Genomic DNA, 16,806 nt, shown 5'->3' with positions numbered 1-16,806 from the left:
GAAGGAGGACTGAGCAGGGCGAACCAGAGGCAGAGGAGATGTGGAGTACTGGATTCAGTGAGAACTGAGAAGTGAGAAGGCGATGGGAGGAGAGAACGATGAGTCGCTGATCACGAAGAGATCGCTGGAGACTGGAGTTGGTGATGGGCGGCACATCGAGAACGGGAGCGTGAGCGGCGGCGATGGAGCGAGTCGCAGAGATCGGGAGATGGGAGATGAGAATAGGGATTAGGGATTTTAGGGTTTACCGCCGGTTTACTTATGTTATGATTTGAGACCTTCGGGTTCGGTTTTTTCGGTTTGACCGAATAACAAACTTTAAAACCGAACCCGAACCGATTAAACCGAAATAACCGATTTTTTATATTGAATTAACCGAAATTCCGAATTAACCGAACCGAAATTAAAATATCGGTCGGTTTGATCGGTTTATTCGGTTTAACCGAATTTTTTCTCACCCCTAGTCAAGATGATGGTGGTGGGACAATAAATGAGAGCTAATGTTGTAAAATGGGTTGACCATGTTGGGCATGACTGAGGCATATTCGGCCCTTTTTTTTTTTTTTTGTGTGTGTATTAAACTTGACTCAATTTGTCACGGGTTAGGCCAGGCATGACTCAAACTTTAAGGTCGATTGCCTCGCATGAGCTCCGGCCTGTTTGAGCCATGCTCTGACCAAATTAGGCCCATCTACATTTGAGCCTTCTTCTACATAATTGCCATGAAGATTCTGTATTTGAGAAAAGCTCGCTCTTAATTATGATAATCAATTTTTAGTTATATTCGAGCCTTTCTTCAAGTTAATGTTGTTTATGCTCACGAGTTTGAATATCAGAAATAACTTTTTGTAATGCAAAATAAAGCAGAGTACAATGGATTTAATATGATCGGATTCTTTTTGGATGATTTTAGTTATATTCTTTTTGGATGATTTTTTAATTACTCAACCTACTTTAATTTGAATAAAAGGCGACACCTAGGCCTGCTTGTATTTAACCAGAAACCAAATAGCAACGAAAAAAAATTATATTTTCATTTTACTTTTTATATCGATTCCGATAATGAATATGCAGCCCTAAGAAATTAATTTAGCCAGAAAATAAAAAGGGTAACTTTAAATATCCCTTCGTTTTTTCTTTTAAAAATTATTAAAATAATTTAATATTTAAAATATTCTTTTATAATTTATCTTAGCAATTCTGTCTCCATCAAAATTGCTCTAATGTACTATAGCTTTAATTAAACTTATTCTGAGTATTAAATTATGAAAAAAAATGTTATTTTAAGAATTTTTAAAATAGTTTATAGGGGTACTTGATCTTGGGCAAAAATGAGAATGTCATCTCAAGTTAAGAGAATTATCAAATGGGTATCTCATCAATGATTTTATTTTAAAAATACCCCTTAATGTATCAATATTGTTTAAATAATTTTAACCAATTTAATAAATAATATTTTAATATAATAATATTTAGAGATCCTCATCTTGAATATCAAATAAAATTATTGAGAGACCCAGTTAATCTTGGGATGATATGAAGTGCTCGTGATGAAAAGTCTAACATTCAACATCCTTTAGTTGCTTATCTCATTTAGAAATTTTTTTTTACAAATTTATGATAATCTTGAGATACTATAACCCCATTTAACAATCGGAATACTCTACCATACACTTTAATCTTAATATTTTTTGTAGAGACTCTAATATTGGTAGCTCCTTTGGATTTGATCTTTTCATTAATTTATACCTTTTGTTTTTTTTATTTTGATTTTCAAAAATAAAAAAGAAGAAGTATTTTCTTATAAAAGCTATTGATATATTTACTTTTTTCAGTTTGACCATTTAAAAAATAGATAATGTTTAGACGAGCGTAAAGTATTTGTTAGAAGCCAACGGTGGAAAGTGAAAAATTACAAAAAAAAAATGCGGTGCCATTGGTAAAATACCAAATACTGCAGCCAGTAAATTTCCCAACCGCCGAACGAAGAAGTTCGAATACTTTTCGCTGTTCTGCCGCTCTGCGACACTTCTTCTATGCTTAGGCTATCGACGGCGACGCCCATGCCGGTCGCCGAGCGCGCCAACTCTGCGTTCGTCGGAGGATTGGCTTGGAGTCTCCGGTGTTTCCGTCCCTTGGCAGCTGGCGCTCCGGCGATTCCCGCAGTGCGCCCAACCTGTTCGACCAAACACCTCACTCACCTCCTCCGTTCCTGCAAAGACTTCCGCTTTCTTCTCCTGATCCACTCCCGCCTCGTGGTCCTCGGATCCCTCTCCGACGACTCCAGTCGCTCCCTGCTTCTCAGTTGCTATTCCTCCTTCGGCCGGTGCGATGCTGCCCTCGCCCTCTTCAACTCCTCTCCCCTCCCTACCGTGGCCTTGTGGAACTCCATGATCCGATGCTACAACAGGACGGGGGAATATAAGAAAGCTGTCCAGTTTTACCACCTCATGCTCCGAGGAGGCCTCGAGCCTGATAAATACACCTTCACTTTTGCTTCCAAGGCCTGCGCTGGCGCTCTCGACTCGGAGACAGGTGATATGATAAGGAGGGAGGTTGTGAGAAGAGGGCTCTTATGTGATGTCTTCATTTCCACGGGTCTTGTTGACATGTACTCAAAATTGGGTAGGGTCAATACTGCTCGCGAGCTTTTCGAGTCAATGGCTGAGCTAGACGCTGTCTCTTGGAATGCCATGATCGCGGGTTTCTCCACTAATGACCATCCTCTTGAAGCTCTGGAAGTTTTTGGGAGGATGCAAATGGCTGGTGAAGTCCCCAATTCGGTCACATTTCTTAACTTGTTTCCGGCTGTGTGTGATCTCTCTGCTCTTATTCTGTGCAGGGAAATTCATGGTTTCATCCTTAGGTGGAGCCTCTTGCCTTCGATTTCTAATGGGCTGATTGATACCTACTGCAAATGTCGGAGCCCTGGCATTGCTCGTAAAATTTTTGACACGATGTTGAATGGAAAAGATGATGTTACATGGGGAACTATGATAAGTGGCTATGTGTATAATGGCTGTTATACAGATGCTTTGTTGCTTTTTGACAAATTGAAAAGTGAAGGTTTAAAGTTGAATCAAGTGTCTGTGGTGAGTGCACTTTCTGCTGCAACTGAGACTGGAGATTTAGACAAGGGAGTGAGTATTCATAAGTGTGCGACTGAGAAAGGGGAGGATTCAGATATCTCAATCAAAACAATGCTTGTCACTATGTATGCTAAGTGTGGAGACTTAGAGAAGGCAAAGTCAGTGTTTGATGGGATAAAAGAGAAAGATGTCATAGCTTGGTCTGCCATGATTTCATCCTGTGTCCAGACTGGTCATCCTGAAGATGCATTGGTTCTCTACCGAAAAATGCAAATGGCAGGTGTGATGCCTAATCAAGTTACCTTTGTGAGCTTACTTCCAGCTTGTGCAGATTTGTTGGAACTGAAGATGGGAAAGAGCATTCATTCTTATGTATTGAAGTATCACATTCATCTGAATGTTTCTGTGGAAACGGCTTTGATTGCTATGTATGCCCAGTGTGGATCCTTTTCTTCTGCACACACTTTATTTAACAAAATGGAAGTCAAAGATATTGTGACCTGGAATGCATTGATAAATGGTTACACACAAGTAGGTGATGCTGCTAAAGCTTTGGAGTTGTTTAATCAGCTGCGATTGACAGGAAAACACCCAGATTCTGGCACCATGGTAGGTGCTCTTCCAGCCTGCGCTATCTTAAATGCCATTGAGCTTGGTGCCTGTCTTCATGGCTTGGTCATCAAGAATGGTTTTAATTCAGATCTTTATGTCAAAAATGCCACGATTGATATGTATGCCAAGTGTGGGGATCTTTCAACTGCTGAATTTTTGTTCTCAGAGACCAAGTCCTGTAATGACGTTATATCATGGAATACCATGTTTTCAGGATACATGCACAATGGGTGTGCTAATGAAGCATTATCTGCTTTCCGCTTAATGAGAACTGAGAATGTGAAGCCTAATTTAATATCTCTTATCAGCATAATACCAGCGGCATCATTCTTAGCAGCTATAAGAGAAGGCTCTGTGCTTCATTCATACGTAATCAAGACTGGCTTTGTTTCTCAAATGCTTGTTGGAAACTGTCTAATTGACATGTACACAAAGTGTGGAAGGCTTGATTATGCCAGAGACTTCTTCAACCAAATGGATTCCAGAGATGTAGTATCATGGAATGTAATGCTTGCAGGATATGCCATACATGGACATGGTGAAAGGGCCATATCACTTTTTTCACAGATGAAAGTTAACTGTGTCAAACCAGATTCTGTATCTTTTCTCAGTGTGTTGTCCGCTTGCAGACATGCAGGTTTAGTTGCAGACGGAAAACATCTTTTTGAATCTATAATGAGTGAATACCAACTGGAGCCAAACATTGAACATTATGCTTGCATGGTAGATTTGCTGGGTCGCTCTGGTCAGCTAGGTCAAGCTTGGTCCTTGATTCAAAGCATGCCAATGACTCCAGATGCTGGTGTATGGGGTGCGTTATTGGGTGCATCCAGAATGCACTCTAATGTAGCAATGGGGGAAATTGCACTGGACAATTTAGTCAAAATAGAACCTGAAAATGTTGCTCATTATGTTGTTCTCTCAAATATATATGCCCAGGTTGGAAGATGGACAGATGTAAGAAGAATGAGAGTGGCCATTAATAACGTAAGAGTGAACAAAACTCCTGGATGCAGTTGGGTTTATATTAGGAACACTATTCATGCATTTAGTGTTGGTGATCAATCTCATCCACAATATGAGGGCATACGTGATGTTTGGAACCATTTGCATAAAAAGTTGGAGATGATGGGTTATATTCCTGACACAAGTCACGTTATGCATAATGTTGAAGAAGAAGAGAAAGAATCCTTCTTATCTAGTCATAGCGAGAGATTAGCTCTATGCTTTGCTATATTAAACACAGAAGATGGTGTGACCATCCAAATTGTAAAAAATCTCCGTGCTTGTGGAGATTGCCATACTGTGATTAAATTGGCATCAAAGATAACTAACCGTACAATAATAGTTAGAGATTCTAGTCGTTTCCATCATTTTGACAATGGTGTATGCTCATGCAAAGACTACTGGTGAGGTGGTTCTATGGAACACAACAAACTGGTGAGGTGGTTCTATGGAACACAACAAAATGTAGCTAGGAGTTGCGTACTCGCATGACATATCTTCTGAAGCCACATGGATTGGTCCTCAAAAGGGAGGATTCACATGGTAACTAACGTTTGCTTGATAGAATTTTCACACTTGCTACAACATACAAATGGAGCATCTGAGATCCGTACAGGGTATAATCAGCATGGCAGTCAATCACAAGGAGAATTCCTAGCTATAGCGTACTCATTTCTTTAGAAGGCAACATAGGCATGATTGTACAGCAGCTATGAACCTGCAAGCTTCAGGCAGAAAGCTAAGAACCAGCCACTTCTTATATCTGAAAAAGCACATTTCTCAAGCGTGCATTTATAGAGCAAAAGTGCAAAAGCTATGCTGAAGAGATGCTACTCTTAATTGTTAAACATTAACTTTGCATCTTTGAATCAACACAAGGAATTTGACAGCTTATTGGTGCTATAAATGGATCTTTTAGTTGTGAACCAAATGTGGTGGGACTTCTAAAGTTGTGCTGCGATGTTACTGGGAAGGTAACATTCAATCCTTTTTTTAATCTTTATAAATGTCAATGTTTATGCTGAGATAGCTTTGAATATTTCAACCATGCCAATTCATACCAATTAAAAGTTTAAACTAATTATTCATCTTTTCTCTATATAAAAATCCATAAATAAGAATTAGGTTACAAAAATAAGGCTTCATCCATCCATCCAACCAACCATATTATTTGTAATCTTTCAATTCCAATTGAAACTGAAATAAGGCTTTTGAATAGTGGGAGGACCAATCACACATCCTTCACATTTATTGCCTGAGCTAATAAAAATTCAGCTTAACACTGCTTGTCGATGTTCATGAACAAGGTCAATTAAATGACCAAGCTTAACATCTCATTTAACTAAATGAATAAGCTTAAATATATATATGTTTAACTGAATAAACAATGTCCACAAACAAAACTTGTGAACCATGTTCGTCAACAAAGCTCTTATCTCTATAATTTTTTATAGTTATTAAGCACATAATATCATACAGTTTCCTTTGATGTCAAAATTGCAAATTCGTCAAGATGGTCTGCTTTCTACCAATCGACAATCCATTCTAACTCTTCAACACAAACAAATATAAATATCCTTAGTTAGTGTTAATTGCAATTAAGTTTATAATTAAATGACCAATTTATCTTCTAGAAACTCAATCTTTCTAGTGTCAGAGAACGCATCTCTTTAACGTTATTTCTGTTATTATAAATTTCAATATCTTGTAGGTAATTCCTATGCATGTTTTTTTTGGTTATTCAACACATAATAGCGTACAGTTCTCATTGATGTCAAAATTGCATGCTTTCCATCAATTGACAGTCCATTCTTGCCCTCTGTTATATGATACAGACAAGAATGGTACAAGAGAAATAGCGCTAGCTACCAACAATGGAGTTGTAAATTTTTTCAGGTAAGTAGCTTCAACAATTGTTTGGTGGATTGCTGCAGGTTGATATAAATCTGGTGGTTATATTAGGGTCTCTGGCTATCTGATGATGGATAAACTAGAAGTACCTTGTAGAAAGGTTCAAAAAAACTGGTATGTTGGCTTGGATCCAGATCCAGTGGATCTTTCACATCCAGATGTCCATGATGATTTAATTGTCAAGGAGGCTTCTGCTAAAAATTCAATATCTTCTATGTGATCACAACGCTAGTGCAATCACTTTTGTTTTTATTTCTATTTCCTGAGGATGTTGGCCAATTAGCCATATTATAATTGTGCTGATTGTTGTGAGCTCTTTTGTTGGTGAACTTTTTTCATTTTCATTTTTATACATATGTAAACATGAAACACTGCATTAAGTATGCTATATATTGATAGAGAAATTAGCATATGGGCATGTAAACTAATATTTCAAGTATTACATGTTTTTTTAATGTTCCTTTCTGAAATTCTGAATTATGGAACAAATTAGGAAATTTCTGTTGCTCTGTATCTAGATATAAATGGGAGCACGAGTGGATCAAATATTTCTTATTCTACAAACATTCTGAACAACCTCTTAATGAATACATCTAATCTTGAGGATAAAGAAAAACTTGATTTTGCCAATACTATATGGCAAAAGATGACTCGCTCACCCCAAGCACCCCTCACCATTGACCCGAGAGTGAGATGAAGAGAGTAAATCATGGTGATCGAATGATCTCTTTAGGTGAGAGGGTTTTTATTTTCCAAGGGATTGTTCCTCCAGAGACTCAAACTCAATCCTTGCTCCCATATGATAATCTACCACTCAAGTACTAACTTGACTATATGTCGTGAGAGGGATCATGATTTTGCCGATACTATTGGAGCAAAAGGTGAAACCGTCACCTTAGCGACCCCTCTAGGGTGATCCCACACTTGCTAGAAAAGGATAAATCATGGGGCATTTCCCCTAACACAACGACAGAGGATAGAAATAGTGATTTTACCGATACTATGGTAGCTAAAAAGGTGGAATCCGTCACTTTAGCGGCCTCACACGGTTAGTTCCATGACCATATGTGAGAAGGTAAAACGGAAAGTTGTAGTTGACCAGTACAGGGAGAACTTTTTTTCTTAGCTTTGTCGAGATTCGAACGCTTACCCTATGGTGGCAACTCTGCCTCACACTAGCCAACTCAACCTTGCCTCGAAGGCGATTTTGCCGATACTAGATAATACATTGGATTGTCAAGCAATCTTAATGACACAATCAAAAGGAATGTTTCACTGAGAAATGTTATAGAGGAAAATCAAAAACAAACACAGAAGGCGTCTTGAAGAATAAAGGCGCTCAAGGTGGATGTTAAGAAGACCATAACATTGGTGATAGAGTGCAAGGAGTATGTAGATCACAATGTTGATAAAATTCAATATTGGTGGAAGTTTATTACAGGAAAAATGATCAAGTAGCATTCTTTATTGGATTTGTTCATGCAATCTTCATATATTAATACATGAACCATGTGTAATTCTTGCTGGACCTAATCTTCTCAGGCCATGATTCTTGCAAAATTGGCTTGTCCAATTGATTCTTCATCTGCACAAAATATGGTTATATTCCAGCTAAGATACTACTATCATTTTGTTCTTGTATGTTTAATGCGTTTCATCATATGTATTGGTTTTCTTGGCGATTGTCATACGCCTAAGGTATGCTATGCATCTGAATCTCTCTTATTACAGGTGATAATTTGGCAGGCATCATAATAATCCGGAGCAGCCATCAGAGTTGGGGGAACGAATTATAGTTTTCAAAGCCAGTCCATGCCTAAGTTTTTCGTCTTTTCTTCTCTTATGGGACAATGCGGCTTCAATTGGAGTGGCTTGGTGCAAATTCTGATAGGAATGGATGAAACAATTATCACTTCCAAAATTTATGTCGAACTCTTTGATCTGGACGATAGTAACCTGTAGAACGAGATGTTTGACCTACTGCCGAAAGACATTTAAAATACTTGCAGGATGCAAACATTAGAACTATCCAATGTAACTGGTGACAAACAAAAGAAATTTTGCAGTCATCGCAATGAGCAGTATTTTGGAGCAAAATTTGGATACTCAGATCATCCCTATTATAATTGTCTCTAAGATGAAAACGCAGCAAGTATCACAAAAGCACAAAGTTCATCTAAACTGGCACCGTCAACCAAATTTGCTCTCATTGCTTGGAATATAACATTGTTCACAGTCGTCTTCATCGTTTTACCAAATCAGGGTTCCTGTTAGATACAATTGGAGCTGTCAATATGTATGATGAAAGGAAAGCTTCGGAAGCAATTTGATAGAGTAGGCACTTTCGTTTACCTTTGAATGTGATCAAGAATAAGAAGTCTAGGCCCAGGAGGAATTTTGACGTCTCGAAGAGCACTGGAACACGTAAAAATGAATAAAAAAGGATCTAGAAAAAGTATCATTGCTTTCATGCGCTAATAAAAAATCTATATAAAAACTATTTGTGAGAAAGGTGGTTTCATGCAAAGCAGGGACTTGCCCAATTGACTAGTGCATAGAGGGGCTACAAAATCCTTACCTATCAGTGAGAAGGGGAAGAGTAGCATCATTGAGTAGGCCTTTCTTGAAGTTCTTCTCATAGTTCTGAAGGCCAAGACTTGTTAACATTCCTTTTGTGCGGGAGTAGAACATGTCCTCAGCTGGTGGCTGTGAGAATTTCTCACTTACCTGAAATTGTAAGAGAACACAAAAATCAAGCAGTATATTGGACTGACAATAGACAAGTATGAGCAGGTGCTTGCTACTTGAATACAAAAATTGTAGGACAATTTGAGTTTGGACAGAATTTGAGTTTGGCATTCCAACAACATCCTGACCAGATTTTGGATTTTGAAACCTTTAAATATACCAATATGGCAATATCCGTTACTAAAACGCCTGCCAAGGCACCAGGATAAATGAATGCTACACCAATGTGATCCCAGCATAGGCAGTGAACAATTTGGTCATCTACAAAGCTTGAAAGAGGTTCAATCTATGTTAATTCCTATAATCCTATTCCAATGAAGAATTTTCTTTTCGACATTAGATGAGACAATCACCAGATGATTGCTCATCTCATTTATACCTAATTAACTGTAATCAAAAATATTTTCTACAGATCTGTAACCGAAAACCATGACTCATTGCTTTATATTTGTTATTTTATATTGCTCCTTTGAAGGTTATAGGAAATAGTATCCAAACTGTTTTTCATCAGCACTTCAATTAGTGCAAATTCCATGTCTTAACCTGTTGCATTGGAAGAATCTAACAATTTACCAAATTATAGAACATTTGTGAAAGCTATTCAGCTACCTCTTGAGTATTAACCGAGAAGAAAATTATGATGGCTTAGCTTGATGTTGTTTGTTGCATTACAATGGCCATCATATGAGAAGCTCAACTTCAAGATTGTCACAACAAATCCACTAGTTATGAGAAATATACTCACCTTATTTATATTTTATTCGGGGGAAAAACATATGTGAAGATAATAACAAAGCTAAATTATCATAGCAAGTAGAAGATCAAAATTTCCACATGAAATGTAGCTTGGTACAGAAGGTACTGATAATCTATCCAAAATAAGACATCACAAGTGGCTGACATAATCTTAAATCCTCTTTATGTACCTTGAAAATACCACCTTGAACTAGTGAAAAAAACAGTCCTGAGGTAACTGCATTAAGAGCCTGGTTTGGACCTCCCATGCCACTGACCAACGAAAACATTGCACCAGAACCAAATGCCGCAACCATACTACAAGAACAATCAGAGTAGATGAGTAGCAAGCCAATTTTGAAAGTTAAAGAAAACTGATATTTGTAAACCTTTCTCAGCTCTAGCAAGATTCTCTATCTTAGTGGAAACAATATGAAGAATAAGGATTTTAACTGCAAGAAGCTTTGACAAAATGTTGATAGAAAGAATACTAGCTTATTGATGAGAACAACAGAATGAGTCAAATTATTTTAGGTCACTCTAGCTTTGTAAAACCTAAAATGATTAGAATAAATATGAAGTTGGATAACAAGCTAGCTGTACCACTTAGAATCAAGATATTCGTAACACCAATTTACATGTTAGTTTTTATAGCGGTAGGCGTTATGGTTTTGATACTTCACACAATTTTCAGTCTGTCTTATATATCACATAAAAGTGTGAAATTATAAGGTACAGATAATCCACCTAAAAGACAATACCCAAGGGTTTAGGTGTGAATGAATAAAATAATATAGGAATTAATTGGCATCCCATGATTTAGGATGTTTGGATTAAGGGATTAATATGGAACTGTGAACAATGAGTTGGAAAGGTAACAATTTTTTATCCTGATGTTTTATTTCATGAGAGCAAAATGGATGGGAGAGATATGATTATGTCACAGTGCAATTAAAAGGCATGTAGTTACGAGTTAGGTAATAGACGGTGCATCATTCATCTTTTGGATATTTGATACCAAACAAAAAAAAAGGAATTTCATACTATTCCATTCCTAGGTTTATTTCATGTTTCCTGTCATTCAATTCTCTATGCCTCCAGCAAGGACAAGTCAAATCTACTTTGTGACTAAAGGCAGCTACCATCTAGTCAAAAGATTGGCACACTCATTTTCTTGGCAAATCTTAAGTTTTTTTTAAGCTTTTGATATACAAACACATACCTCTCTTCATGGTCAAAAATCTCCTTCCTGACTGAAAACAAATGATTGTCAATTCATAAGCACTCAAATAGTTCGAAGATTATTAAAGTTGGAAGTGCTAACTAATTGGGATACTAATATTTGCAGATTCAACCTTCTCCAGTAAACCTTCATGTTGACAACTTCTGAATAGATATGTGATATGAATGGAACACTTTGGTTGACATAAAATTTAGGGCATTCTGCATATGGATGCTCTTGAATCATGTCAGGTTAGCATGCCTTAAATTTATTCTTCCATATCTAATACTAAACACAAATGTACAAGATGTTCAATATGATTCACAGTTAATCTGTGTACAACTCTAACAAACATTTGATTTTGTCACATTCAGTACATAAAAATGTATCAAGCCCAAACAAAGTTTCTGAATGACAAAACACAATATATATATATATATATAAACTCCTTTACATTTTAATAATTTGGATATAGATTTCAGAATATAAGCAAACACCTATTGCAATCAAAGGTTTTATTCAAACTTCAAAAGCAATTAGGAAAAATACTTAGAAGCTCAAAATCTCAAGATTGAAGTAAAGCAAAGCATGTTTCAAGATCAAGCAAACTGGAAGTCACGTTCTTCTTCTCTTGTTCATAATGTAGACAAATATTGATTGGCTTTGCATGATCTTATGGACTGATTCAGTATATATAACACATATGCTTGGAATTAATGACTTAAATGATAAAATGGAAGTCAAGCACTAGTTCTCTTGATCATGAATAAAGTAGTTAAGGAGTGGTGAGTCTTGTATGATCTTCCCAACTGATAAAGTAAATATCACCCATACATTTGGAATTAATGACTTAAAATGATGAAACAAGGGAGTATTCACCACAATAAAAGACCAAACTGGTTGTTGTTCCTTAAGATTGATATGGATCAGAGATGATTCCAAGTTTTCAATATTAAACCACTCTTTGTAAACTAAAACTACAATGTTAGCCTGAAACAAAATCAGATATTTCAATACCATCATAAGAATTGCAATTTTAATCAGTGAATACCATATTCCTTAGAAACCTTTTAATTGAGTCCAAACAGGGACATCATAATTTATAACATCTTATAACCTTTTAGTCATGGTTATTACCTTGGAGTTTGGGTTATTTGATATGCTCAGTTGTAAACTCCTAAGTTCAGTCCCTAACTTGAGGAATGTGGCAATGGTTCTCATAAGAAGGAATACAATGTCGGACAAAATCGAGTAAACAATAAACCATAAAATGCTATATGATATTTTTTAAATTCCATGTATGAAAACAAGGTATTAATCATGTTGACTTGGTTTTTTTCATTACACATTTTTAAAAAAAGTTAAAATGATTAATGCCTTGTTTTCATACATGAAACTTAAAGAACATCATATTACACATTTAAATTTGCTACATGAAGGGGAGTCTTGGTGCAACGGCAAAGTTGCTACCATGTGACCCGGAAGTCACAGGTTCGAGTCTTGAAAACAACCTCTTGCAAAGCAGGTAAGGCTGTGTACCAGCATTAACGGGAGCTTTGTAACCGGACTGCCTTTTATTTAAATTTGGTACATGGTTGACAAAGGGACAAAGCAAGGAAAGTAGAAATTGAAGGACGGTTCAAGGATACCACAATATGTAGGGGCAAGCATGTAATTTATCCTCAAACTTAAACAAATAGACAACTTTAAAAGGTAATAAACATGGGAGCTTTACCTATTGACAAGGAAGCTATGACCATTAATTAAAATAGGAAAAACACCAACTTAGGCATAGGTTGTACATTAGTCCTGAGATCCAGAACAAAATTTAGGCTTAAGAATTCATCTGCAAATCCAATTATAAGGATGAAGATAAATTAATGTGGTATCTGATTTTGAAATGATGCTACAAATGTATTTCATACTTATTTTAAAGGTCAAAAAATGGTCGAATGAAATCTATGGAGACTATTACTAGCTTTTTGCATCACAAATGAAATCAAATGCTTCATCATTTGTAGTGTGTATATCTGGCATCACTCAACCAACAAGGATTGCTTGATATTAAAGTATTAGAGTCCAAAATATTAAAGCAAAGGACTAACCAACAAGGATTGCTTCAAACAATCGAGCATTCTATCCAAAAATGATTAATCATTTGGGAAGGAGACTTCCTCCAAATATATGCACATTCAAAATGCTCATATTAGTCTATGTATGATTATGAGGCGATGGACCAACCTTTACGTTGATGGCCATTGCATCCTCAACATGCTCTCTCATGTCCCATTCAACTCAAACATACAGGTTGACACACTAAGCACATTAGGCATCATGCACAAAGATACAAGTTGAGACTCTAAGCACTGGTAGAATGCCCACACTTGGGCATCAAGCACAAAGGTACAGGTTGAGGCTCTAAGCACACACAGGGTGTCTGAACTTTGCCATTAGGCTTAAAGGTACATGTTTATGTTGCAAGTGAACAGTGAAGGTCTCGCTTAATCACCAGAGGTATGGGTTGGATTAAGCTTCTGGCACCATATTCAAGTGAGGAAAAAGCACATTCCATCCAAAGCAAAAAGTTCCAGAATTGGATCTGTGGATTCATCTTTGAATTCCTTTCTATTCATGTTCTTGGAAGTGATCAATCAAAATGGGACATCGATACTATCAGATGGGCCCCCTTTCGCAGAACCAACTTCCCTCTTTCAAGGTAAACTAGCCCTTAATATAACACACTTAGCATGCCACACTGGGCCATGTGAGACTAAGGAGATAAACAACCTTCTACATAAAAACAATATCTATCTCACAAGTGATGCTACTGATAAGAGTAGTACACTCTCAAATATCAAGAAATTTTTATTTTACCAACGATGCTATCTTTCAATAAATATTTTGTTGGAGAAAAATGTATCTAAAGGATGAAAATATAAACAAAAACAATCACCATTTTTTTAAGAAAAAAATTGGAAAAAATAATGCAGTGACATTGTCATTCAAACAATTTAGTTGACTGCTCATTTCATATGTAAGTGGCATGGGAATTTCTCATGTATGGTGCCCTTTATAGTAAGGAAATCAGCATGGATCTCTATGGTCCACAGAAGTCTTCTATCTATGTGCCCTGGAAACCTAAAATTAGAAATTGCTCAGAAATCAAAGTGTTAGACAAGACTTATTTGATTCCATCAAAACTTAACATGATTCAGTAATCACAAGTCACAACATAACACAAGTATGAACTCAAGAATCTCACCTACTTTGCATGTCCTCAACTCCTCTTATTCTTCTCATCACGCATGATATGCCTGCATTAGTACCTGTCATAACAGCAAAATTGCGAGCTTGAACCAAGGGACCACCTGTAAAAGCCTGCAATATAAATGCAAGAAGAGCATTCTTGAGTGCATACATATCTAAAAGTTCCGTGTAGAATATAAAGGCTCTCTGTTTATGTTACTTTAGGATAAAACATGCGGCATTGGTAGAAGAAGAAGACAAAGAGAAATTGTATTTTAAGAATCAGCATATGCAAATAAGTATATAACCGTTTAGCCAAAAAAAAAGTATATAACTCGGTTGTTTGAAGCTTGGATATCCAAGTAACTGTTATATAGACATTGCAAAAGAAACTCTTAATATCAAACAATATTATGGTGGTCTAACAGAGGAAAAAGGACCCATTTGATTAAAACCCAGAAACAGACGAGCTAATAACAAATCAAAAGAAGCGGCACGAACTGTATAGTGGGCAGTGTGGAACGCATTTACATCATCAATTATACATTTTGTGCATCATCAACATCAAAGAAATCGGAAGACAAGAAATACATCTTCTCACTTAATCAAGAAAAGCGCGTATTCATAAAGATTACACCAATCCAAGCGGAAATGAGTGGAAAAGGAAAGTGAGAGACAGGGAGGAAAATATAGAACAAAGAGGAACCTGCGCTTGCTTGAGGGAGGCCATGGCTTGGGGGTTGAAGCCAGGGGCATTAGGAGGAGGGGTGGGGATGGCGGCGTCTGAGGTGAGAGATCCCATGAGGGCGCCGATGAAGGCGCCCTGGGCGGCGCTGGTGGCGGTGACGACGGCAGCCTCTACGGCCGTCGGCTGCTTCGCTAGCCAGGCGCGGAATCCAGTCTCTAGTTCCTTGAATTGCACCTGCAGCTGGGCGACAGGGTTCGTTGGAGTAGACAGCGGAGCCATCGTCGCCGCGCTCTGTTTCCCATCCATGGCCGCTCGACCGACCCACCGCCGCTACTTCTTGCTTTTCTGAGACGAAACCGACTGCGAAATATCGCGGATAAGGGTACGACCTCGGAAAATGTAATAAAAAGAGGGTATTTCTGCAAGGAACAAAAATTGTTAATTTTCTGCAATTATTAATCATCATTCTTTAATTTGGTAAAAGAAATAAAATTAATTTGCTAATGGATCTATAAATTGGTAGGAAGGTTTACATGAAGCAAATCCATATAATTAGTTCAATATTTGCCATCTCTTCTTTGATACAATAATGAGGTAAGGTACTAAGGTTGCCCACCGGGGCATAGTGTGGTGATAAAAGATAACGATGATTCAACATGTAACGAGAATTTGAATCTCATATCGGATATTTTTGAATGTCTATAAAATTTAGGGGTTTGAACCACTCATAATGTTAGAGTGTCACATTAGGACAACACTTATGGTTTTTGGATTTATCTAGATAGGAATAAAATTAAAGTTTCACATTTATAAAATATGAAAAAAAAATCATGAGTTTAAAAGATTAAAAATATCTTCGTTGGTAGGAGATATTTTGGATAAAGCCTAAAAATAAATCCATGAGGGTTTAAACCCAAAGTGAACAATATCATATTATTGTAGAGATACATGAATTATTTTGATTCTAACAAGTGGTATCTCTCAAATGTGTGAACTCTAAGCGAAAAAGTTCAAACAAGTCAATGGACGAAAATCCATATGGGTGGAATAGTGATCTTGAACGAAAGATATGAGGGCTCCTAGAGAAGTGAACTCTAAGTGAAAAGTCCAAGCAAATCAATGAGCAAAAATCCATGCGGGTGGAATACTAATTTTGAACAAAGGAGGTGGGGCTCCCAGAGAAAAGAGCTCTAAGTGAAAAATCCAAGCAGGTCAAGGTGACTGAATGTTTGACGGAGATCTTGGGGGAGTGAACCCTAGGTGGTGAAAAGTCCATACAGGTCAAGGGTGACCGGATGCTTGATGAAAATCCTGGGGGTGTGAATCTTAGATAGTCAAAAAGTCTTAGAGGCTCGTAGCAAGTCAATAGTGATTGGATACTTAAGAGAAGGCTCAGAGCAGGTCAAGAGTGACCAGATACCTGAGGTGAGACTCTCAGACTATGAGAATAATGAGGCTCGAAGCAAGTCAATAGTGATAGGATGATTGAGAGGAGACTAGAGTAGATCAATAGTGAGAATAATGGTAGTCATTTATTTAAAAAAAAAAAT

At 37.1% G+C, this 16,806-nt stretch overlaps 2 protein-coding genes across 7 annotated transcripts; one reads left to right on the top strand and one right to left on the bottom strand.

Moving 5' to 3' along the window:
- Positions 1 to 1,959: 1,959 nt before the first annotated feature.
- LOC121984271 (pentatricopeptide repeat-containing protein At2g39620-like) lies at positions 1,960 to 6,932 on the top strand. 6 transcript variants are annotated; one of them, XM_042537127.1, is made up of 3 exons: positions 1,960 to 5,115; positions 5,147 to 5,680; positions 6,542 to 6,932. In XM_042537127.1, the coding sequence occupies exon 1, from the start codon at positions 2,037 to 2,039 to the stop codon at positions 5,112 to 5,114; it is 3,078 nt and encodes a 1,025-aa protein (XP_042393061.1). In that variant the 5' UTR covers positions 1,960 to 2,036; the 3' UTR covers position 5,115; positions 5,147 to 5,680; positions 6,542 to 6,932. The 6 variants fall into 6 exon arrangements, with proteins under 6 accessions (XP_042393061.1, XP_042393058.1, XP_042393057.1 ...); XM_042537124.1 differs by having other exon boundaries at positions 1,960 to 5,680; positions 6,542 to 6,602; positions 6,669 to 6,932; XM_042537128.1 differs by having other exon boundaries at positions 2,398 to 2,535; positions 2,630 to 5,680.
- Positions 6,933 to 8,620: 1,688 nt separating this feature from the next.
- On the bottom strand, positions 8,621 to 15,648 carry LOC121984269 (chloroplastic import inner membrane translocase subunit HP30-2-like). Its single transcript, XM_042537121.1, has 6 exons — positions 15,275 to 15,648; positions 14,585 to 14,700; positions 10,292 to 10,418; positions 9,196 to 9,344; positions 8,970 to 9,032; positions 8,621 to 8,884 (listed from the first exon to the last, which is right to left on the bottom strand). The coding sequence occupies exons 1-6, from the start codon at positions 15,560 to 15,562 to the stop codon at positions 8,860 to 8,862; spliced, it is 768 nt and encodes a 255-aa protein (XP_042393055.1). The 5' UTR covers positions 15,563 to 15,648; the 3' UTR covers positions 8,621 to 8,859.
- Between the last annotated feature and the right edge of the window lie 1,158 nt (positions 15,649 to 16,806).

This window comes from Zingiber officinale, chromosome 5B, assembly GCF_018446385.1.
Source record: "Zingiber officinale cultivar Zhangliang chromosome 5B, Zo_v1.1, whole genome shotgun sequence".
Classification (NCBI taxonomy): Eukaryota; Viridiplantae; Streptophyta; class Magnoliopsida; order Zingiberales; family Zingiberaceae; genus Zingiber; species Zingiber officinale.
This window is presented reverse-complemented; position numbering and strand designations above follow the sequence as displayed.